Here is a 26020-nt window from a genome sequence, read left to right as displayed (position 1 = left end):
TGGATGGCCTTGTCCTCTAGGGAGATGGATTTCAAAGTGTTTGAGTATTTGGTGGTTTACCATATCAAAGGCTTTTGAAAGAATGACAAAGATAGCAGAGGAAAGTTTATTATTGTTTTGTCGTTGGTTAATGATGCTAGAGATGGAGAGGAGGGCTGAGGTTGTACTATGGAATGGTCTAAAGCCATGTTGGGTGTTGGCTAGAAGATTATTAAGGATAAGATAGTTCAGGAGTTGATTGTGGATGCATTTTTCCATAATTTTAGCCTAGGGTGACAGAATAGCTATGGGTCTATAGTTTGAAAGTTCAGTAGAGCTGCCCCCTTTATGGAATGGGATGACATGGGATATCTTCCAGATGGAGAGAATGGATGCTTCAATTATAGTTTTGTTGATCAGGATAGTAATAGGGTATGCTATGGCATCTGCAGCTTTTTGTAGATATTCTGCAGGGAGGGGATCAGCCGACAGGGTGGTAGGCTTTCGTTTTTTAAGTAATTTTTGGACCAAAGATGTACAAACTGTCTTGAAGGTAAAGGTGAGTTGTGAGCAGGGTGCAGTGGCCAGAGAATATGGGCATCCAGGGGATAATTGGTTAACTAAGTTCTGGATGGTTGTTGTAAAGAAGCTGTTAAAGGTATTGGCAATTTCTGCTGGGGGGGTTTTGGTTAGAATCCAAGGGGGTAGGAATGGAGCGCTGTCCTGGACTAAGGAGTTTTTTTATACGTACCCAAAACTTTTGTGACTTGTTTTGGTGTTTTTCTTGTAGATGACAGTAATAGTTTTTCCTTGTCTAATGTGGTGGATTTTTTTTGTTTCATTTCTTAGCTGTCTGTATCTAAGTTGATCTATATTTTTTTTTTTTTTTTTTTTGTGATCATCGAAGTGGCCCAAGCCCTATTTCTAAGTAGCATTTTATGTCTGATTTCTTTTGCGAGCCAAGGAGCAACTTTTGTTTTGGTTCTAATAGTCCGTGCTGGTGCAGGGGTGTCAAGGATGGTTAGGAATTTGGTATTAAAGTAATTTACTGCTTCTTCAAGTGGTAATTGTTTCAGAACTGATCAACTGCAAGATTTGAGTTCATTTTGGAAGTTTGTGCAGTTGAAATTCTTATTGTTCCTTATCATTTTAAAAATGGACTGGTTGTGGATATCAGATGTTCTTCATTCCACATTGCTGCAGTCCTAACCATTGGGGTAGTCCGCTGTCCAGTCGGCCCGAATACCAAAGTATATGGCTGACGTCGGTCAGGGCGCATTAGACTGACGTCAGTATGTCAGGGTACTAATGCGCATGACCGACGTCATATCCTCTGTCTTTTTTGCCGCATGGTCCGATGCAGAAGCAATTTTGCGAGTGCAGGTTGGCGTTCTGAAAGTTTCTGAAGTCAGAGTTTCAGACCGAATCAAAGTTGGCTAAGTACCCCGTTGGGGAATATTTTGGTTTTTCTTGCCTCTGTATTTAACCGGATGTCAGAAAAGTGAATAACTGTATTTCTTGTGGGAAACAGATACCTCATAGGGATTACCATACTTTGTGTATACCTTGTTTAGGGCCTGAGCACGACGTTGTTGGATGCCGCTGTTGTGCTAGATTTAACAAACGCACTATTAAAAGAAGGTTAGACTGTGCCAGGTTAGTGTTTGGGAAGCGTTGTAATTATAAAATGCCGTCGGATGCTCCGACCCCGGCCTCGCCTAAAAAACGCAAAGATAAAGCAGCAAGGCCTAGGGTGGAGGAACCGACAGTCCCAGACGTCGGTTCTTTGGAAGGCTCAGTGGAGCCGGAGGTTTTGCCAGGTGTCTCTTTGGAGTCTCAGGGAGAGACTTTACTGTTACAGGATGTATCCTCTCAGGAAGTAGGCCAGGCTGAGGGGGCTTCTCAGGTGGCTGTTCTTCCCTCTCTTCCTAAGGTGGTTAGAGCCTCCCCTTCAGTTTCCAAGGCTTCTTTGAGGGGCAGGCCAAGTTTAGCTTCTGTGGGGTTTCCCCTAGTGCTTCAGGATCTTTGCCTAAGAAACATATGCTTAAAATGGCAGAGGATTTGATTACTATGATTAGGGTTCTATGCCCCTCCTGATAAGAGGCCTAGGGTGGAACCTGAGTTTGAGAGTTTTGAGCAATGCTCGAGGCTTGAGTCTTCGGCTGAAGACTTGCAGGAGTTCCTCCTTATTCTGATTCTGATGTGGATGATTCTACTCCTTCTGCTTCTCCTCCTGAGGATTTTTCATTTTCAGAGACTCTGCATTCCATGAGGGAGCATTTTAAATGGGAAGGTCAAGATTTCTCTGATTCCAGGAAAAGGCTTAGGGAATTCTTGTTTTTACCCCAGCATAGGCCTTTAGCTATACCTCCTGTTTTGAATGTGGTGGAAGATGTGTTTGCAGAGGCTTCCTGAATCCTGATTCTTTGCCTCCTGCCCCAGTTAAACCGGATAGGTATTATAGGGTGCCTGAAGCTCATAAGTATCTTTTAAGAGTCCTAGGGCAGACCCAGAAACTGTCTCTCAGGGGCCTAAAGGTGTGAAGGCCTCAGTTGTTAAAAATCCTGTCCCTCCTGATAAAGAGGCAAGGGCTTTGGATAGATGGGGAAAGAAAGTGTATACTTCTTCCACTTTAGCCATGAGGGCGTTGAATTGTCAGTTTCACATGTTAAAATATCAGAATTATCTTCTTTCACAGTTGAAATCTAAGGTGGATGCTCTGGCTGAAGGTATTGAGTGTAAAGAGTTGCAGGATTTAGTTCATGTGTCTGAACAGGTGGGTAAACATTCCTTGCAGTGTGGTTTTGATGCTGTGCAGGCCTCCTCCAGGGTGGCTGCCACTGGTTCTGTTCTTCGAGGCACGCCTGGCTGAGAGATCAGAATTTAGCTGAGCATGTTAAGACACGGATTTTGGATGCTCCTTTACAGTCTGATGTGTTGTTTGGTTCGCCTGTGGAAGCAGTTTTGAAGAAAATGGAGGACAAGGCTAAGTCTATGCAAACTGTTAAAGATTTTTGCAGGTGCAGCCTCCAAGTTTAGTAGAAATTGGCCTACTAAGGGATGGACTTATCCTGCTTATGATTCCCAGTCTAGGGGTAGGTCTAGACGTGGTAGGGGCAGAGCTCAGGGTTCTTTTAGGCCTAGGACAGGGAGTTCCCCTGCTCAGACTTCTGGTGAGGGCAGGGGTCAGTCCTTTCGTAAGCAGACCCAATGACCTGCCTTTTCCGCTGCCAGTACGTTCTCGCCTGGCAGCACCTTTGGGAGGAAGGCTGACTCTTTTCAAAGAAAATTGGGATTTAATTACCCAAGACAGATGGGTTCTGGATATTATTCACCACGGTTACAGGTTTTATTTCCATACCTTGCCTCCTTTCAAAGGCATGCCAGACATTCCTCCTCTTCAAAGAACAGAGGCTCACAAGCAAATTTCTCTGTTTCTCCAAATAGGGGCCATTCAGTCAGTTCCTGTGCCGGAAAGGGGCCTAGGATTTTATTCTCGCCTGTTCCTAGTACCAAAGAAGGGGAACACGTGGAGACCAATTCTGGATTTATCTATCCTCAACACTTATCTGGACATTCCCAAGTTCAAAATGTTGACGTTACAACAGCTTTTACCTCTGCTGGGCAAAGATCACTGGATGGTAACTTTAGATCTCAAGGAAGCTTACCTTCATGTGCCAATAAGACTGAGTTGCAGGAAGTATCTGCGTTTCGAGCTGGAAATTCTCATTATCAGTTCTCTGCATTGCCCTTTGGCTTATCTACTGCGCCCAGAGTATTCACAAAGGTTCTGGCTCCAGTGATAGCTTACTTCAGGCTAAAAGGGATCCAAATCTATCCTTACTTGGACGACTGCCTGATTCTGGCTCAAGAAAAAGAAGATCTTCTACAGCATCTGGAATATGTCATAGCAGTGCTAAGATGCCTAGGGTATTCTGTGAACGAAATAAAGTCCAGTCTAGTACCCTCTCAAGACATGTGCTTTCTGGGTGTGAGACTGAATACAGCAGCCCAGATGGCCTTTTTAACCCCGGACAAACAAAAGAATCTTTTCAGTTACTTTCATCATCTATCTCTTCAGTCCGGCTGACTGCAAGGACAGTCCTTCAAGCCTTAGGGTTCATGGCATCTTGTATTCTGGTGCTTCCCAGTGCCAAACTGCATATGAGGAAGCTACAATGGTATCTCAAAATTCTGTGGACACAGCACTGCCAGGATTTGGACACTGTCATTCAAATAATACCTTGCATTCAAAAGGAATTTTTGTGGTGGGCTCAGGAATGTCACCTAAACAAGGGACTCTCTGTGACCCGGCCAGAGGCAAGTCAGATTCTAACGACAGATGCCTCAGATATTGCTTGGGGAGCTCATCTAAATGGAAAGTGGATACAAGACAAGTGGCCTGCCAGACTACAGCATCTACATATCAATATGAAAGAGATGTTAGCAGTTCAGTTTGCATTAATTGCTTTCAAGGAGTTACTTCTTCCAGGGCAGGTGTTGATTCTAACAGACAACACAACTGTCATGTGGTACATCAACAAACAAGGGGGAACACATTCTTACCCACTGTGCAGACAAGCAATGATTTTATGGGAGACTGCGCTCAGTCTGCAACTAACTCTTCAGGCAAGGTTTCTGCCGAGCACAGAACTCCTTAGCAGATGTATTAAGCAGACAAATCATGGATCCCCACGAGTGGAAACTGGATCTTCATGTATTTCAAAATTGACAGTGTCATGGGGAACTCCAGACATAGATCTGTTCGCTTCTCCACTAAACCACCAGCTGCCAAAGTTTTGCACGAAGGGATTTCATCACACAGCTTAGAAAGTGGATGCTCTTTCTTTCAGTTGGAAAAATCTTCATGTGTATGCCTTTCCACCTCTGCCTCTTCTTCCAAAGGTGCTTCTAAAGGTCAGACAAGACAAGCCAAGGATGATTTTAATAGCTCCAGATTGGCCTCGCAGCACTGGTACCCATTACTGAGGAGTCTGGTAAGGAAGCCTCCATGGCCTTTACCCTTGATTCCACACCTGTTGTCTCAGAGGGACGGTCATCTGCTCAATGTCAAGCTTCACTCTCTACATCTAACAGCCTGGCATATTCTGTTTTGAAAGACAGCAGGTCTCAGCTTCCTCAACAAGTTTTAAATGTGATTATGGAAGCCAGAAGACCTAGTACAAGGAAAGTGTACGCAGAAAAATGGAAGAGATTTTTGTTTTGGAGTGCAGCAAACAATTTGGAGATTACTGAGCCAAATTTGAGTGTGGCTCTTCAATATCTTACTGAGTTACTGGACAAAGGTTTGTCTTTCTCTTCCATTAAGATTCATGCTGCAGCAATTTCAGCTCACTATGATTGTGACCCACCATTGTTTTCGCATCCTTTGTTCAAGCAATTTCTTAGAGGGGCAAAGAATATAAGACCCCCACGAGAGCTCCTACTCCTGCTTGGGATCTCAATTTTGTGTTGGAGAAACTTACTCTGCAACCTTTTGAGCCTCGGCTACTGCTGAATTGCAATACTTGTCATGGAAGAGTGCTTTTTTGTTGGCCATTACTTCTGCAAGAAGGGTTTCTGAGTTGCAGGCCCTTATGGCAGTGGAGCCTTTTTTGATTTTTCATAAGGATAGGGTATCTTTACATACTAATCCTTCCTTTATGCCTAAGGTGGTTTCTAGTGTGGCTTTAAACCAAACTATTCATTTGCCTACCTTTTATGCAGATCCCCAAAATAAAGGGGAAAAGATTTTGCACACTTTAGACGTACACAGGCTATTGCGTTATTATTTGAGCAGGACTAAGGATTTTAGGCAGTCTCAGCAGTTTTGTTTCTTTTGCTTTGAGTTCAAAGGGCAAGCCTGTGTCAAAACAAACTATTTCTAGGTGGATTGGGTGTTGCATTACTTTTTGTTATTCCCATCATGGCAAGGAGATTCCAGCTGGGATTAGGCCTCATTCCACTAGGGCTACTGCCACTTCCACAGCATTTCTAAGGGGGGTGGCAACTAAGGATATTTTGGAGGCAGCTACTTGGAGTTCAGTGCATACTTTCTCTAAGCATTATCACCTTCCTCTCTACTCTAAGTCTAGGGCTGGTTTTGCCACAGCTATTTTGCAAGGCATGTTGTCAGTTCCTGCTTCCTTATGATTTGCCAGCCTCCCTTACCTCTGCTTTGGGATTCTACCCAATGGTTAGGACTGCAGCAATGTGGAATGAAGAACATAGTACAGTTTTGTACCTACCATAAATGTAGATGTTCGAGGATCCACATTGCTGCAGTCCAATTTACCCTCCCTCCTTCCGCTCTGTGTTTAGGGGTGGTTGTGTTGGTGAGGTTATATTCTGCTGATTGTGTATATATTGTATATATATTTTTGGTGCAGGTATTTTGGGAGTTTTTGGTTTTTGGCCTTATCTTTTCAGGGTCTTCTGACATCTGGGGCAAGAAAAGACTGAGGATATGACGTCGGTCATGCGCATTAGTACCCTGACGTACTGACGTCAGTCTAATGCGCCCTGACCGACGTCAGCCATATACTTTGGTATTCGGGCCGACTGGACAGCGGACTACCCCAATGGTTAGGACTGCAGCAATGTGGATCCTCGAACATCTACATTTATGGTAGGTACAAAACTGTACTTTTTTTGCATGATTAAATAGGTGAGGAGGTGATGACTTACATCATCAGGCAGGGTCCCACTCTTGTAGTTGAGGGGATGGGTGTTAACAAGAATCCAATCCAGAATACATGCTTTATTGTTGGGTTTACTGACCCTAGGTGGGGGAGGATATGACCTGTGAAAATCCATAAAGGTTTATGTGGTGAGTGGGGGGGTTCTGAGGAACACATGTTCCAGTCTCTGTTGAAGTCCTTAAGTACAATGATTTCTTGGGGGTAATTGCTGGATAAACAATGTAGGATATCTTCAAGGGTATTTATGTTATTGCCTGGGGGAATATACACACAAACGAGATTTATACATTTGTTCTTGTTAATGTGGAGCTTAGTGATAAGAATTTCAGCATTGCCAAACAGAGATGTTTGCAGGGCATTATTGGACACTTCAAGCATGGATTTGTACAGAACAGCCACCCCACCTCCCTTTCTGTTGGTTCGATCAAGTCTTAGGATGTTATAGTCTGGTGGTATAACTTCTTTATCTGAAGTAGAAGGTTTTATCCAGGTTTCAGTAAGACATAGTATGTCTGGGGAAAGAGCATCTAAGAGGGCATGTAGGTGTTGAATCTTCCACGCTTCTGATATTTAAGTGACTGATCAAGAGTGAGTTTGGGGGTTTGTCTTAAGATTTTTTGTTGTAGTGGGACAGTTAATAAAGGACCTAGAGCCAGTGGATGAGGATGGGCCAGGATTTGGGTGGGTATCTCCATCCATTGTCAAATTGCATTGTAATCTGATTGTGAGCTTCCAGATTTTAATTAATAGACTTTGATATCTTTTGGTTTTAGGGTTGGCATATCTTGTCCTAATGGGATGCTGATACCTAGTAAGTAAGGAGGTAGATGGGAGGGGATGTATTAAGTGTTTAAGCTTGTGTGGAGCTATAAAAGTGGAGGTTTGGCCTTTTGGGTAGTGGGAACCTGGGTATGCATGGTATTCCTAGGCAGTAAGAAGATATGGAACAGGCAGAAAGGGTAGCAGAGAGTACAGTGGTAGTATTTTAAGTGTTTCATTGCAAGTAACATTGGGATTATTGAGGTTGACTTGTCCCCAGTTTAAACTTTTTAAGATAGGATACAAAGGTTAAGTACTGGAGAGCCTATTGATGACTTGGATATAGCTGATTGGTTGAAGAAAGAGGGGGTGTGGTTGTAGCACTATATATTTAGCACCACTGGGGGGCGGGCTGGATTTGGGGGCAGGGTGGTGTGCGGAGCAAGCATTCCGTCACAAATCCCTGTTTCTGAGAAAATCCTTAAGATTCCTCAAGCAGAACATTTCCAAATGACTGTCCCTATTGCTAAACCCAGTCCTAACTGTGTCACGAGATCAGGTCGCATCTCGAAACATACTTCCAGGTACACGGCAACCTGGATATGACTGTTGTTTTTCTTTATTAGTGTCTGTATAATTGGATGCCTATTCCAATGTCATTGTTTATGTGAAACAGCTCAGTAAAGGAGGAGGATGTAGATCAGTGTGTGTGATATACCTTTAAGAAGCTTTCCAGTGAGTCAGCACATGCATCTAAGTACTGAGCATGTGCAAGCAAGAGTGCCATTTTGAGTGAGCAGCCAGAGTGAGAGCATGTGTGTACGTAGTCAGTCAGTTAGCTAGATACTACTTTTAAGTTTAATGTTCCTGCCATCCATCCTGATGTATTTGTATACAGCAAACTACTTCAACGAACACCCACACCTCAACGTCTTCTTAATGCACATAAGAAGAGTGACATTAGGTATGCCTGCCAAGCTGCAAAGACCATTCCTTTGTTAACACCTCCACTTGCCATAGCATGGTGAGTCTTTCTTCATGCCTTGGTATCTACCAGGGCTCTATGAGCAGACCCACTCACCATGTTCTTATCTCAGAATGAGCACACCAGTCCTCTCCTGCTGTCAAGCTTATTGTGGTACTAATTGTACTCTGGTCACCTAGACCATAGTCACAGCTTTATCCCCTTATACCGTCAGTGCAGCAAAAGCATTCTTTAATCTTGGTATCGACACACTAGTAGCAGAATGTCAGAGCTGGATGCCTATGGTGGTATTATGGAGATCTGTATTTTTATATATTCTGTTTTGCTAAATGACTGCATCTGTAAGAAATGTAGTTGAAGGGTATGAGATTTGACTGGTAAACTGCATATCTCTCCATAGATTTACCAGCAGCCACGTTTCTGTCAATGTGTAGTTTCTTTGTATACTGCATAGGCGGAGGGTCTTCATTTCACAGCCATAGCTCCTACTTTCCCATACTACAGCAAAAAAATGGAACTCGCTTCCTTCCCTTCTAAGAGCCACTACAAGCTATGAACACTTTAAATCTCTTCTTCATTCTCACCTTTTCCAAAATTGGAAATGTAATTGTATACTTCCTACCTAGATCTCTATTTATCCTAGTTCCATTCCACCCCCCTGGTTCCCCTTCTTCTGACTCTCTCCCTAGCTCCCCTCTCTTCTACATTATCTCCTCCTTCCTCCCTGAATAAACCCTTTATTTTTCTTCAAGTGCTATGCTTACTCTCTCCTTAAATCTTTTGACTTTTTTCTTTTTTTTTTTTTTCTCAAGGTGGTCTCCTGGACTCATCCATAATTTGAACATTTAGTATTCTGTTCTTTTTCTATCCTGTTCTTACTCCTCTCCTTTAATTTCTTTGCTTCTTATTCGTTTCTCCCATGCATCCCTGCTCTTGCATTCAAACTCTTTCTATAATTTCCTTTCCTTTCCCACTTTACTAACATTCACAGTTTCACTAATATATCTTTTTCTTATGTTTTGTGCCCAATGCTCCTCTTTCTTGTTTGGAATTTGTTAAAGTATTATGCTATTAGAACAGAGTGTGTTTTTGTATGTATTAGTTTAGATCTTTTCTGCTGTGTTTTTGTGTGTAATGTATTATCGTGGAGCTTTTCTCCCCGGGCCTCCACTGAAAACGGGCTTTCGGGCCCAGTGGACTTCCCCGGTTATCAAACTGGAAATAAATAAATAATAAATAAAAATAGCATCTGTGGATTGCAAGTGTTGAAATATAGTTGTCAGAACTCAAGTGCTGTGGAGATAAAGAAAGTTTACAGGACTATGGAAAGAAACTGTTTAGCCAACCTGCCACTGACACACAGTAGGCTGTCTTGCAAAATAGTTAGACTGTAGATATGTATGGCAGAAGGAAATTTTAACATGCGCACAATATTTCATTTGACTTTAATAGTGTTTCTCTTTATCAACTGCTTGATTAGGCTGATGCCAGATGTCGTACAACTAAAATAAAAAAGGGAATAATTTATGCGTAAAAGTGGAGGTGGTGACCATCTAAAAGTACCATGTTTGTTTTACTTTCAGGTTAATTTTGATGGCTGGAGTCAGAAGTATGATTACTGGATTGACGTAGATAGTTCAGATATACATCCTGTTGGCTGGTGTTCCAGAACAGGGCATCCAATAGAAGCACCACTTAGTAAGTGATCTTTAAAGCACAAATATCCATACTGATTTTTTTTTTGAACATAAGTTTGCGTGCTCTAATAAAATAATAAAAATGAAAAGCATTAAATTGCTGTATTGCACAGATCCATGTTTTTTCCCAAAGGAAACAAAGATATAGAATTAGTATTATCTGATGTAGTTAACTTAATCTGTGCATCAACCTATGGGTTATCGGAAACGAGCCGGCAGTTTCCAATAGCTAAGATCCGAGCCCCAAGCTCCTCCCCCTTACCCATAACTCCCTGCCATCCCTTCCTGACCCCAGATCTAGTTTGCCGCGGTTACACCAGCAGCTTGATCTCGAGCTTCCAGGTCTTCAAGAGTTTTTCTGTGAGAAAAATCTTCTCTTTTTTGTTTATAGTTAAAGTTTTTGAGTGAGTTTTCTGTCTGCGTTACCTTTCTATTCGTTTTAGAGTAATTGTTAGCCTTTCCTCTCCCATTTCTCGTGAGAGCGTTAGGGTGTGTGTGTGTGTGTGTGTGTGTGTGTGTGTGGTTTTGGGGCCTAGTGTGTGTGCGTTTTTAGATTATTATGTCTGAGGCCGCCAAAACTTTTTTCTCAAGTGTACTGAGTGTGGCCATAAGCTTTCCCCGGCTGATGGCCACACTCGGTGTGTTATATGCCTTGGGGTTGAACACCTGTCTTTTGGCTGCTCTATTTGTGCAGCGTTCAACCCCAGGGCTATCAGGGACCGGAGGTCGAAGCTGATTCTGGCGGGACTTCTGCCCCCGGACTCTGCTCCGTCCTCCGGTCCCTCCGTGGCTCCTGCCTCGGCTGCGGCAGTGCCTACGGATACTTCCCTTCCCCTGGCCAGGACTCACCCTCCCACCTTGGGCCAGGAGGATAGGGAAGCTAGGAGGGAGAAGCGCCGAGAAAAACACCACAAGCGGCGGGCCGAAGCCTCTGCTTCAGCCCTGCCAGCCAAGCGAGCTTCTCCTCCCGGGACGTCCGGGCCTTCTCCTTCCCGGCTCCATTATCCCAGCTTTTCGCCTGGGCTGGAGGAGGATGAGGCCCGGTCTCCCTCGAGGTCATCGAGGCGGCACTCCCGTCCCGCCTCGGTGGCCTCTTCTAGGTCCACGAGAAGCCTAACAGATGCAGACTTGGACCGGATGATGAGAAGGTTCCTCCAGACCCAGCTGCAGATGGGAGTGCTCCTGCCTCCCCCCCCCCCCTCCAGGGAGAGCTCGACCCCTTTTTTCGCCCCGATTGCTCCTTCCCCGACCCGCTTTCCGGGTTCGGGGTCAACGGAGCCGAGTAGTGTTGGAGCCGGGGGAAAGTCGGCGCCGATGGAGGCTGGTACTTCGGCGCCGACAGCACCCTCGAGCCTGTCGGGTCCCTTTTCTTTGGATCCAGGCTCTGAGTCGAGAGTTGAGCTTTGGATCCGAGGCGGTCAGTATGCCTTCGGCTCCGGCTAGGTCGGAGCGTACTGGCCCTTCGGATCCGATCACATTGGCTCCGGCCCCAATCTGCTCGTCGGATCCGAGGGAGGGTCTGCTCTTGGATCCTAGGGAGAGCGGCTCTCCTTCAGCATTCGACGTGGTGGAGAGGGTTCTGTCGAGGGATTCCAGGCCCCCGGCTTTAGCTACCGCTCCACCCTGCACTCCCTCGCAAACGGGTCCGACTTCCATCACCCGGCCCCAGGGACAGCCTTCTCAGACGTCCCAGATCGTTCCCTTGTTGGAACAGGATGTGGTTGGTGAGGCCTCCTCGGACAGCCCCCCCGAGGAAGTTCCTCACAAACGCAAGTGCAAAAGGAGGCACTTGGACTCCCCTGAGTCTTTGACAGAGGACACGGACTTGGAGGAAGGGGAAGGTTCCTCAAGATCACCCCCCCCCCGAAGACGTCTCATTTGGAGACATCATGGAGATGCTCAGGATCAGAGGGGGGTGGTCCGCCCCAAAGCCTACCTCGGATGAGTCCGTGTTCCTGGAGGCGTTTGAAGCAGGCCTGTCTACCTCTTGGGTGTCCCCTCCAGCCGATCCCCTGGTAGATCTGATCACTACCAGGGCATGAAAGGAGCCGAACACTGTGGAGCCCATCCCTAAGAAGCCAGACAGAATTCTTAGCCCCCCCCCCGCTCGGGCAGGTTACATTGGAGTAAGGGAACATCCGTAGATGCCATGTTGGTGGCGGCAGCCACCAAAAGGGAACTGGCCCAGGAGAGTCCCTCGGTCCATCCCCCGGACAAGGAGTCTCGGGCGATGGACAGTTTGGGGAAGCGTATGTTTGCTTCAGCCACCTTCTCCATAAGGTCGCTGAACTACATGGCACAGGTCATACGGATCCAGCGGGATCTTATCAAAGAATACGCTGGGTCGCCCCCAGAGTCCATGTCGGCAGAGGACAAACAGGTGTACTATACCCAAATGGCCACTGTCAGGTCTATTTCCAATACCTCTATGCTGCTACTTTCCCATGCTGCAGAAGGAGCCGCTAGAGCTAGCGGAGCGGGCATCGTCCTAAGGCAACAGGCGTGGCTCCGCCACTGTGATTTCGTGGAACCCTTTAAGGCGTCATTCGCTAACGCCCCGTTTGATGGTTCTGCCCTCTTTGGCAAGACCGTACGCGACACCTTGGTCCAGAGCGAGAAAGACGGGAAGACGCTGTCTGCCGTCGAAGTCTGCTTCTCTGCTCCCCAGAGGTCCTTCTCCTATAACCAAAAGGGACAGAAGATGTGTTCCGGAAGTCTCAGCAGTCCCGTTTCGCTCAGGACCCCCCGTTCTTCAGGGGGCAGAGGAGGACAGGGTGGATGCCGCCGTAGAGGCAGAGGGGGCCCGAAAAACTTTGGGTCCAGAGAACCTTTCTCTGATCGGCCCACGCAGCAACCATGAGAGGTTACCCAACGGCTCCACTCTGGAGGCAGTCGGGGGGCATTTCTCGAAGAACCTAGCAGCTTGGGAGTCCATCATGACAGACCGCTGGGTGCTTCGAATTATATCCAGAAGCTACGAGATTCCGTTTCTCCATCCCCCTCTCAGACCCAGATACCTCCCCGATGTCCTACCTGATCAGAGGGAGGCCACAGCCACAGAAATTCGTCAGCTGCTAGAAAAAGGAGTGATCCAGCACATCCCCCCAGACCAGTACGGATCAGGCTTTTACTCCAGGGTCTTCTTGGTGCCAAATAAGATGGGGGACTTAAGACCAATCCTAAACCTATCCCTCTTGAACCTGGAAATAGCCAAAGAAAAGTTCCAGATGGTCACTCTTCAATCCATTCTCCCCCTCTTGCAGGAGAACAACTGGATGTGCTCCATAGACCTCAAGGATGCGTACTACCACATCTTGATGGACAGACGATCCAGGAAGTTTCTCCACTTCAGGCTAGGAGCCAGCCATTACCAATTCAGGGTCCTCCCCTTTGGTCTCACCACGGCCCCCCGGGTGTTCACCAAAGTGTTAAAGGTGGTAGCGGCCCACCTGAGACTCCAGGGAATTCACGTCTTTCCATACCTGGACGACTGGCTCCTGACCGCCCCCACAAGGCATCTATTCTGCACAGCCAGGAATTTCTTTCTTCGATTAGCTCCCCAGCTAGGGATCACGATCCATGCTGGAAAATCCTCCCTGCTCCCGACTCAGATCATAGATTTTATCGGAGCCAGGTTGGACACAAACCAGCTCTTAGCCTTCTTAACTCCGGACCGGATGCGATCTCTAAGACTCCATGTGCAGGCCATTCTTCATTGCCCAGCCCCTCCGGCGGAATTGGTCCTGAGGGCCCTAGGCTCGATGGTGGCTACCATCAATCTCCTTCCCATGGCGCGCCTAAATATGAAGATTCTGCAATGGACCCTCCAAGTCCAATGGTCCTTCCTGCGTTATCCCCTGAGCCATCCTGTCCCTCTCAGCAGGGTTTGCAGGGGAGCCCTCTTATGGTGGCTCCAGTCTCCGGACCTCCAAAAGGGGGGCGCCCCTTCTCTATGTCCCCTCCCCTAGCCACGGTGACCACGGACGCCTCTCGCCTCGGGTGGGGGTGCATTGTTTGGGCAGGACCGTCCAAGGCACGTGGAACCAGACGGAGACCTCACTGCATATCAATGTCCTAGAGATGAGGATGGTGCTGTTAGCATTGCAAGCACTTCAGAGCCTTCTTCCCGTCGGGACTATTGCGATCCAAACGGACAATATGTCAGTCGTTTGGTATATCAACAAACAAGGGGGAACCAGGTCCTATCCACTTTGTCGAGAGGCCATGGGAGTTTGGGAATGGGCGATTTCCACCAACCGCTTTCTCATTGCAACTCACATTCCGGGCCAGTCCAACATCCTAGCGGACAAATTGAGTCGCACCATCCTCTTGCCGTATGAGTGGTCTCTGAATCCCAAAGTAGCGAAGCAGATCTTCTCCAAATGAGGTCAACCTTGTTGCAATCTTTTCGCCTCTCCTTCAACCACAAAGTGCAACACCTACTTCGCTCTAATTCCCCCACCCGGGGAATCACCAAGAGACGCTCTGGTGCATGCTTGGCCGCCCGGTCTACTTTGCTTACCTGCTTCTTCCCCTGATGCTGAAGTTTCTGCAGAAAGCCAGACGGTTGGGGAGCACAATAATCCTCACCCATTCTGGCCTCATCAGGCATGGTTCCCATATCTATGGTCTCATCTAGTGAATCTTCCCTGGATTCTAGATCCTGTCCCGGATCTGATATCTCACCCTTTGGGCCTGCTGGCCCCCAACCTGGACAACCTCAAGCTCGCGGCTTGGTTGATCCAGTTCCACTGTTAGCTAGGACTCCCGGTATCTCTTCCCCGGTCAAAGCGATCCTAGTAGCTGCTCACAAGCCGTCTACTAGGAAAGTTTATCGTAGCAGATGGAAACGCTTTTCTATTTGGGCAGAACATCAGAAACTAGATCCTTTTACAGCTCCGTTACCAGCTGTGCTGGATTTTCTGTCAGGATTATTTGATCAGGGAGCTAGCTCTTCCACAGTCAAAGTCCAATTGGCGGCAATAGCTCATTACCATGTTGGATGTGATCTTGGCCCTTTGACCTCATCCAGATTGTGTAGGGCCTTCTTAAAAGGCACCTTCTTACTAAGACCTCCGGTGAAGGATGTAATTCCTCCTTGGGACTTATCGCTGGTACTCCAGGCTTTAACAGCTTCTCCCTTTGAGCCTGCTGCTTCGGTAGATCTCAAATTCTTATCCTGGAAAACGGATTTTCTGGTTGCTATTACTTCGGCGAAAAGGGTTTCAGAACTTCAAGCCCTTTGTGCCAAGCCACTGTACTTGACTTTCCACAAGGATAGGGTATTCCTCAGGACCAATCCCTCCTTTCTGCCCAAAATTGCTTCCGAACCTAACATCAGCCAGTCTATTAATTTGCCAGTCTTCTTTCCCAGTTATCAAAATAAAGGCGAATACAAGTTACATTCTTTGGATGTACACAGACAGTTAAGTTTCTGTTTGCACAGGACAGCCGGTCATAGGCAATCAGACCAGCTGTTTGTGTCCTTTGGGGAAATCTGTTTCTAAAGTCACACTGTCCAGGTGGATTTCCCAGTGTATTCTCCTGGCTTATGAGAGTTCTGGCCGGCCTGCTCCTCATGGAGTCCATGCCTATTCTACTAGGTCTGTTTCTACCTCTGCTGCTTTTCGAGCTAGAGTTTTGTTGGATGACATTTGCTCTGCTGCCATGTGGGCTTCTTCTCATACATTTATAAACCACTATTGTTGGGGTTGGGAGGGTGGCCTAATGGTTAAGGTGTTTGCCTTGCATACACAAGGTGCAGGGTTTGAGTGTCACAACGGATAATTGACTAAGCTTAAAATGGCTCGCAAGGGCAGTTAGCTTAGTACTAATCTATGAATCTATGAAATCTATGAATCTATAAGTTGGATCTGGTTTCCAGAGGGAGAGCATCCTTTGGCTCTGCAGTGCTCCGGAACATCCTTCCATAAGGGCCTCCCAAGATTCAGGTAGCTGGGGACTCTGTCCCATAGGTTGATGCACAAATGAAGTTAACTACTTCAGATTAAGAAGTTATGTACTCACCATAACGTTCCATCTGAGTAGGTAAACTTCATTTGTCAGCAACCGTCCCTTCCTCCGTCCCCCTGTCCTCTTCGAATGTTCATAGATATTCCTGCTTCATGGTGGATTGTATCCAGTTTACATTAGGCAGGTTGTGATTGCAGGTCTTGCTTTTAGGCAAACTCAATCTGAGGTCAGGAAGGGATGGCAGGGAGTTATGGGTAAGGGGGAGGAGCCTGGGGCTCAGATCTTAGCTGTTGGAAACTGCCGGCTCGGATCCGATGTGGATCTGATAACCCATAGGTTGCTGACAAATGAAGTTTACCTACTCAGATGGAACATTATGGTGAGTACATAACTTCTTATTATTTTTATTTAAGAAAATATGTATATAATTTGTATATATATGTTGCAGAGTGATGAGTGTATTTTGTAGGATTATGGGTAGTACTCACATTTCATTCATAGTGGCAGCATGATCACAGTAAATGTTTCCCCCATCATTTGTGAGATATACTGTATGATCGCGTAGTAACTGCAAAAAAGTTATGTATCATGTGGTAAACTTGTTTTCTACTGAGTTCTGTTTGAATGTAGACCTCATAACTGTTCATGTCCTCATTGCTTCTGCCTTATTTAACCAACATCCAGATACCATATAGTGCCAGAAATTAAGACATATTTGCTATAATTAATATTTTTCTTAATGTGTGCATGTTTTAAAGGGTCTACTTCATTTACCCAAATGGCCACATCACCAACTTTCACTTCACCAAGATGAAAGGACCGACATCCGGAACATCGACTTTCCATTCAAGGTAAGTAACCGCTTGGCCATCCCGAAAAAAAAAAAAAAAGTAAACCCACACCCCCCTAAGGGGGGTAAGGGACAAAGTTCAACAGAATGGCCAAGCGGTTACTTACCTCGAGTGGAATGTTGGTGTTCTGGATGTCAGTCTTCTGGTTTGTCAGTCCTTTCATATTGGCGAAGTGAAAATCAGTGATGTGGCCATTCGGGTAAGTGAAGTAGACCCATTTTAAAATGCATGTTTATCTTATTGAAAGAACAGTGCTATAGCTACTAGAAATTCTGTTGCTGCCAAGCAACATAATAGAACACTGGAAGTGTTAGATCTAGAAATTAAGTTTATTCATCACTATGGATGGGTTAACTGAAAAGCCCAGAAAGGTACAAATGTGCTCCATGCCCATATCTCACTGGAGAAGAAGCCTTGAAAGGTATTTACCATTATTATTTGTGAAAAGGTGAAACATAACACAGCAGTAAGACAGAGGTTTGAAAACTGTTGCAAGTCTAGAAAGAACTTGATGTGTATTAATTTTTTTGTTTTTTTACAATGGCACAAAGTTCTACACAAGACTGCAGATGCTTGTGTTATTGGGCTGAAGAATCGAGACAAAGACTTTGGATTTACTGGTTTGTGTTAGATATAAGATGCAGGGTATTATTTTTATGTGAGAAGTACATGCAGCTGTCTGAAATGGATTTTGTGATTTTTTTTTTTTTTACTGCAGTTACATATCGGGTTAAAACATGATGATTTTGCAATGCGCTTAAGTTAGCCAACTGTATGCGACTATGTTTTGTATGAATTCCTATACGTAATGGAACATGACAACAGTGCATTTATTTAACAGGCACTGTCTGTGCTGAATTTTTGTTTGTGCACAAGGGTTAGAAAATAAAAGTCTGTCTTCTTTAGACGTGAGAAGAAAGATGTGATGCATCAGGATCTCACTTGCTTGACAGTAAGAGAACAACATGTTAAGAACTTATGGGCAGTCATCTCTAATTTGCCTTATAATGTGAACATACGCAAATATAATTACATCATAGGATGCACTGGGCTTGTGTATGTATTATACTGCAGTACATTCTTGCTTTTAGTTGAGAATGTATCATCTTGTCCCGTCTAGATTCATATTGTTAAAATGCTTAATAAATCTTGGATATGTCACTTAGGAGTCTCAAGTGTGCCCGAGTCTCATTTTCAGTGATGTCCTGGCAATATCAATGAGCTGGGGCTTCATCTTGAAGGTGAAAAATTAACATAAATAAAATTAGGTTTATGGTGAAAATGGATGAGATTTCAAGGGTCCAAGCGATGCTGTTAATCAAAAACTGCAGACATTTGAATATTAAAAATAAGTTGTTTACAATTCTCTTTCCATTTGTTGTACTTAAAGAAGTTAATTCTCGTAATATTTTGGGTTGATTGGCTGTGAGAAGGTAGGAATGGTAAATTAAATTCACATTGTAAAAGCTGAGTGCTTGTGTACATCTGCTGTGTCACAATCACAGATGCATCTCATTTACTCTGCAGAACCATAGCAGTGATGTCATGCTGTCACACAGTCACAGAGACATCTCATTTACTCTGCAGAACCATAGCAGTGATGTCATGCTGTCACACAGTCACAGAGGCATCTCATTTACTCTGCAGAACCATAGCAGTGATGTCATGCTGTCACACAGTCACAGAGGCATCTCATTTACTCTGCAGAACCATAGCAGTGATGTCATGCTGTCACACAGTCACAGAGGCATCTCATTTACTCTGCAGAACCATAGCAGTGATGTCATGCTGTCACAAAGTCATCTCTTTACTCTGCAGGACCATAGCAGTGATGTCATGAGTAACTTTGTGGATTTATTTACAGGCTTGTATAGATTGTGATTATGAAATAAAAAAAATAGTCCTGATATTTTGCTAATACATGCGGGAAATAACCAGTAGTAATCATAAGTAAACAGGGCAGGAATTAATGCAAATGGACGTCATGGGTGTCATCAAGAACCAGCGAGAACCAGTGAGTAAATATTATGGGTCCTGTTATGAAGCTGGATACAGTTGTCATTTCTGTTGCTAAGCAAACTTTGAGTAAAGCAAACAAAAGAGCATTATCCAATGCTTACAGTTAAGAAAGTGATGTTAAGAATGCCAAATATTAAGCTATGGATTATTTAATAGGGACAGTGTGTGTGTGCGTGTGTGTATGTATATTTTATTTATTTATTTATTTTTTATTTATTTATTTATCTATTTTACATTTGTTGACCGGGCTAGTCCAACTGGATATATGTCTATTTTCAGTAGAGGCCCAGGGAGAAAAGCTCCAAGACAGATACATACATGCAATAATTTTTAAGGTTACAATTATATATATATATATATATATATATATATATATATATATCTTACATTTTGTATTTCATAAGCAGCATTGATGGCTCCATAGGTTATTTGTAGATTGAAATGTATTTAATTATTTTATTTTACTTTGGGATGCCAAGAAAGTCCAACTGGACACAGGTCCTTTTTCAGTGGAGGCCCAGGGAGAAATGCTTCACATAAAACAAAGATAAAGTACAATTTCACAGGTACAGTAGCATGACATTTTACATCAAATCAAGGTATGTTAACAATACTTTAAAATGTACAGTAGCATGACATGTTACATTTTACATCAAATTGTTATGCTAATTCTTTAAAATGATATATGTGAATAGGATGAAGTAAGAAAAAAAACTCTACAGGTAGGTGCATTAGACACCTTAAGCTGTCCAACTGAATAACATATAGTAGGCAATAATATTTTAGTAGTGAAAAGTATACTCCAAGTATCTGTACTTAGAAGAAGGATTCATTGTTGTGAGGAGGAGTAAAAAGTATACTCCAAGTATCTGTACTTAGAAGAAGGATTCATTGTTGTGAGGAGGAGTGAGGTATGAATAAGGAGAAATGCAAGATGAAGAGAGGGTTACTGCCTGAGAGTAAGGGAGGGATGGTTACCCTGAGTGATCCAGAAGAAGATGGAGGTAGACTAGCCGGGGGAGTCACAGAGGTTTACTGCCTGAGAGTAAGGGAGGGGTGGATGTTCATCGTGCATACAGCTGCAGTAATCACAGATGGGTTTTCTGCCGTCAGGCGGGTCCTCGGTCGGCCGAATTCCAAAGTCTAGGTCCGGCGTCGGTTGTCGTCGCTTTCTTTCCTGACGTCAGTGTAACAGGGGTATATAAGACACAGCCGACGCCATATTCTTCAGTCTTTTTTGCGGCGCTGTGCCCGAAGCAGAAGCAGTTCGCAAGTACCGGTCAGCCGGCTCCTGAAATTACGAATAATTGGAAACCGAAGTCTTCTTTAAAGCTAAGTACCCCGTTGGGGAAACTTTTCTTGCCTCAGACCAATGTCAGACAAAGTTAACAATTGTATTTCTTGTGGGAAGCAAATACCGCATAAGGATTTCCATTCCCTCTGCATACCTTGTTTAGGCCCAGACCACGACGTCTCGGCCTGTCGCTTTTGTGCTACTTTCAATAAACGCATTATTAAGCGTCGGGCGGAGTTCGCCCAGCACTTTTTTGGTAAAACCTTTGATTATAAAATGTCGTCGGATACTCCGACTACCGTTTTGTCCAAAAAACGCAAGGACAAAGACCGACACGCGAGGCCCGTGGTCTCCACCGACATCACGCCAAAACCGGCTACACGTGGTCCGGTTCTCAGCGAGGCGCCTACGCAGCTCCTGACTACCGACGACACTTCTTTGGCGGTGTCCTCTGTAACCGAGACCGCAGGTACCTCGGCCCATACCCAGACTACAACCACCGAAGCCACTGTGAGTGTTGAGCCTCCTAATGTGGATAGGTCCACTTCCACCCATGGTGTTTTTTAGACCATCATCTTCCTTCTCCATTAAGGCCTTTACTAAGTCCAAATCAGCCATGCATCCCAAGAGGCCTGTTGCACAGGGCCCATCTCCAGCCCCATGCCTAAAAAGCAGATGCTAACAATGGCTGAGGATTTAATTACTCTTATCAGGGGTTCCCAGCCCCCTCCAGACAAGAGACCCCGAGTGGAGGAAGCTTCTCCCTCTTCTGACCAGGATTCCATGTTTTCAGAACATTCTGATGAAGAGGAACACTCGTACTCCCCTTTTGAAGATTCGGATGCTGAGCAGTCCATTCCTTCTGTATCTCCCCCAGAGGATTTCTTTTGGGGAAACCTTGCACACCTTGAGGGAACACTTCCATTGGGAAGGCCAAGACTTTTCTGATTCCAAGAAAAGACTTAGGGAATTTCTTTTGTTACCTCAGCACAGACCTCTGGCGATACCTCCTGTCTTGGACATACTTGATGATGTTTACTCGGAGGCTTGCCTAAATCCGGATTCCCTGCCTCCTGCCCCAGTCAAGCCTGATAGGTACTACAGAGTTCCTACCTCTCACCAATTTCTTTACAAAAGCCATAATGCTGACCCTGAAACCATTTCTCAAGGCCCCAAGGGAATGAAGGCCTCTACTGCTAAGAATCTACTACCTTCCGAAGAGAGTCTAGATCCTTAGAAAGGTGGGGAAAAAGGTATATACCTCGGCCACCCTAGCCATGAGGGCCATAAATTGTCAGTTCCATATGCTTAAATATCAGCAGTTTCTGTTATCACAATTAAGAAATAAAATGTCTCAACCTGAACAACCAGATTTGAAGGAGTTGCAGGATATGATGCATAGTGCAGAACAAGTGGGTAAACACACCTTACAATGTGGCTATGATGCCCTAGAGGCCTCAAGTAGAGCTGCTGTGACAGGATCAGTCATTCGTAGACATGCCTGGCTTAGAGAACAAACCTTGCCTGACCATGTTAAAGCTAAGCTACTAGATGCTCCTTTACAAAAGGATGTACTATTTGGTACTAATGCTGAGGAGATACTACGGAAAATGGAAGAAAAAGCTAAATCTATGCAAACTTGTCAAAGCTTTTCTACAGGTTCAACCACCACGTTTTAGCAGAAATTGGCCTGCAAAGAACTGGTCCTTTCCAGCCACGGACAAGCCACAAAGAGGTAGATGCAGGCGCACAAGGGGCAGAGGACAACCTCAAGGATCATATAGAGGCAGACACTGGCAAACTCCAGCAACAAGAGGTGGTGAAGACAGTGCACAGCAATACAGGAAACAAACCCAATGACTTCCCCCTTTCCATGACAAGCAAGTCTCAGCTGGCAGCACCCTTGGGAGGAAAGCTGGCATTATTTACAAGAAATTGGCATATTATCACAACAGACAAATGGATCCTGGACATTATAAACAGAGGCTACAGATTTCACTTTCACACTCTTCCAGAAATGAGAGGCATGCCGAACCTGCCACACAATCAAAGGGCAGAGGCTCAAATACAAATTTCAAAGCTTATGGCCATGAAAGCTATTCAAGAGGTACCTACTCACGAACAAGGTCAAGGTTTTTATTCCAGACTTTTTCTGGTACCAAGGAAAGAAACCGACTGGAGACCCATTTTGGACTTATCCATCCTAAACACATTTCTACTCGTACCAAAATTCAAGATGCTCACATTACAGCAGCTTCTTCCCATGCTGGGCAAGGAGTTTTGGCTGGTAACATTGGACCTCAAGGAGGCATACCTGCATGTCCCAATCAGACAAAGCTGCAGAAGATACCTCCGATTTCTTGTAGGTTCAATCCACTATCAATTCTCTGCATTGCCCTTTGGCTTATCTACTGCCCAGAGTATTCACGAAATGCCTGGCATCAGTAATTGCCTACTGCAGACTTCAAGGGATATAAATTTACCCTTATTTGGACGACTGCCTGATCCAAGCGGACAACAAGCACCTACTTCTGGAACATCTGGCTTATGTAACACGGTTATTGAATTCTCTGGGGTACACAGTCAACAAGGAGAAATCCAGGCTAACACCATCTCAGAAAATAACTTTCCTGGGTGCCAACTTGGACACAAACACCCAGATGGCCTATCTTACGCCAGAAAAACAAGGGCAACTAACTCATTACTTCAAAATACTAGCAAATTGTATCAGGCTCACTGCAAGGAAAATCCTGCAGGCTCTGCGCTTCATGGCATCTTGCATTCTTCTAATCCCATGTGCAAAGTTGCATATGAGGAAACTTCAATGGTACCTAAAAAACCTATGGTCTCAACACAGTCACAGTTTGGAAACAGTAATACTAATAATTCCATGTTTGCAAAAGGAATTTCTATGGTGGGCCCAAGCATGCCAAACAAATGCAGGTCTTCCATTCTGCAAGCCTCAAGCAAATCAAGTCATCACAACAGACGCCTCAGGCTACGCCTGGGGGGCGCACATGACAAACAGGTGCATTCAGGGCAAATGGTCCCAAAAGGAAAAGCACCTTCACATCAATCAAAAAGAAATGCTAGCAGTGATGAATGCAATTACAATTTTCAAGGACCTTCTGCATCCAGGGCAATTATTGATAAGAACAGACAACACCACAGTAATGTGGTACATAAACAAACAAGGTGGAACACATTCATACCCCCTGTGCAGGCTAGCCATGTCGCTTTGGAACTTGGCTCTGGAATGGCAAATCGAACTTCAAGCACAGTACTTGCCAGGATTGGAAAACACGCTGGCAGACAATCTAAGCAGAAGTATGACAGATCCACACGAATGGAAGTTACATCCTCAAGTGTTTACAAAGATAATCCAAGCGTAGGGAAGACCAGACATAGATCTCTTCGCCTCCCACAGGAACCATCAATTGAAAAAGTTCTGTTCAAGGACCTTTCATCCAAAGGCCTGGAGAGTGGACGCCCTTTCTTTCAGTTGGGCAACATGGACAGTTTACGCTTTCCCACCTTTGCCTCTTCTGCCCAAGGTGCTCTTGAAAGCAAGAGCAGACAGACCGAAGATGATACTGATTGCTCCAGACTGGCCAAGACAACACTGGTACCCACTCCTGAGGAGCCTAACACATACTCCTCCCTGGACCCTACCTCTAATGCCTCTTCTACTGACTCAGCACAGCTGCAAAACTCTTCACAGTCAGCTGAAAACTCTCAATCTGGCTGCATGGAAAATTCCTTAACACCACAACAGACCCTACTCTCCAAAGAAGTGCAGGATGTCATTTTGGAGGCCAGAAGGCCATCTACTAGAAAGGCTTACTCCGCAAAATGGAAACGTTTTTGCGCTTGGAATGAGAAAAAAGGCCAGGATCCTAGAAAACTGAATTTGCATCAGATATTACAGTATCTAGCTGAGCTGTTGAACAGTGGACTTTCATTTTCCTCCATCAAAATTCATGCCTCAGCCATTTCTGCAGAATACAACACTGATCCACCCTTATTCTCTCACCCACTTTTAAGACAGTTCCACAGAGGAGCTAAGAATATAAGACCTCCAAGGAAACAACCAATACCAGCCTGGGATCTTAACTACATTCTAGAAAAATTAACATTACCTCCCTTTGAACCAGCTGCCTCTACAGATTTGCAATATTTGTCCTGGAAAACAGCCTTTCTTCTGGCCATTACCTCAGCTCGTAGGGTTTCGGAACTACAAGCCCTCATGGCTGTGCAGCCCTTTCTCATCTTCCATCAGGACAGGGTTTCCTCTGAACCAACCCTTCATTTATGCCTAAGGTAGTATCCAGGGTAGCTTTAAATCAGGTCATACACTTACCTACCTTTTACCCCATCCTCAAAACAAAGGGGAAAGGCTGCTACATTCCTTGGACATCCATAGACAGCTATGTTACTATTTGGACAGAACACAGCCCTTCAGGAAATCAGAACAACTTTTTGTGTCCTATGCTGTAGGAGCTCAAGGGAAGCCAATTTCCAAACAGACAATTTCAAAATGGATAGGCCATTGCATACGGTTTTATTACTCCTTTCATGGCAAACTTGTTCCTACAGGCATCAGATCCCACTCCACAAGGGCCACAGCTACCTCTACAGCCTTCCTCAGAGGAGTCCCTACCAAAGATATTTTGGAGGCAGCCACTTGGAGTTTTGTGCATACCTTCACAAAACACTACCACCTGCCTTTATATTCCAAAACTAGAGCAGGCTTTGCCACTGCTGTGTTGCAGGGCATTCTGGCTGCTCCCAGTTCCACCTAGTGCCTACCACCCTGTGCGTAGCTTTGGGATTCTACCCATCTGTGATTACTGCAGCTGTATGCACGATGAACATAGTACAGTTTTGTACCTACCATAAATGTAGATGTTCGAGTGCTAATACAGCTGCAGTACAGGTTCCCTCCCTCCTTCCCCTCTTGGTAAAGGCCTAGTGGCTAACACCTCCTCATACAACCTAATTTGGGTTATCCTTCTATGGTGTATTTGCTTACAACTACTGATTTTTGATTATATTGCATTGCTTGACTATATATATATATATATATATATATATATATATATATATATATATATATAATTTATGTATTGCCTTCCTTCTGGGGGCACCTGACATCTGGGGCAAGAAAGACTGAAGAATATGGCGTCGGCTGTGTCTTATATACCCCTGTCGCACTGACGTCAGGAAAGAAAGCGATGACAACCGACGCCGGACCTAGACTTTGGAATTCAGCCGACCGAGGACCCGCCTGATGGCAGAAAACCCATCTGTGATTACTGCAGCTGTATTAGCACTCGAACATCTACATTTATGGTAGGTACAAAACTGTACTTTACCCTGAGTGAGCAAGAAATGTGTTGTAAATTTAACTGATACATTCCTGTAAGTTCAGACACAAAAAAAAATACAAACATTAATGAGTTCATTGTTGAGCAGATTAGGGCAATGTAATGTTAAGAGCACATAAAAACTACATGGCTTGTACTCTTAACCTCAGAATAAGTGAAGCTTAATGCAGAAGTCATAATATCAGTTGTAAGCATGTAAAGCCCAAAAGGCAAAATCATTACATATGTTTCTAGGAATGATATGTCTTGCAGAGTTTGTAGTTAGTATGTCTGAAATAACCATGATTCTGAGAAAGATATATGGGCAAGATATAGCCTGAGAATGGAGCTGTGAACAGGAAGAGAGTTTTGAAATGTTTTAGCTAGATATAGATG

The 26020-nt window shown here is 44.8% G+C and overlaps 1 protein-coding gene across 3 annotated transcripts in view; it reads left to right on the top strand.

Moving 5' to 3' along the window:
- The window catches only part of L3MBTL4 (L3MBTL histone methyl-lysine binding protein 4), a 2903854-nt gene that overhangs the window by 1838191 nt on the left and 1039643 nt on the right, over positions 1–26020 (top strand). For all 3 annotated transcript variants that reach the window (XM_044066510.1, XM_044066511.1, XM_044066512.1), the window contains one exon: positions 10008–10122. In XM_044066510.1, coding sequence (XP_043922445.1) covers positions 10008–10122 — 115 coding nt within the window. The remainder of the gene's footprint in view (positions 1–10007; positions 10123–26020) is intronic.

Source organism: Protopterus annectens, chromosome 3.part1 (assembly GCF_019279795.1).
Source record: "Protopterus annectens isolate FY-2018-M chromosome 3.part1, PAN1.0, whole genome shotgun sequence".
Classification (NCBI taxonomy): domain Eukaryota; kingdom Metazoa; phylum Chordata; order Ceratodontiformes; family Protopteridae; genus Protopterus; species Protopterus annectens.
This window is presented reverse-complemented; position numbering and strand designations above follow the sequence as displayed.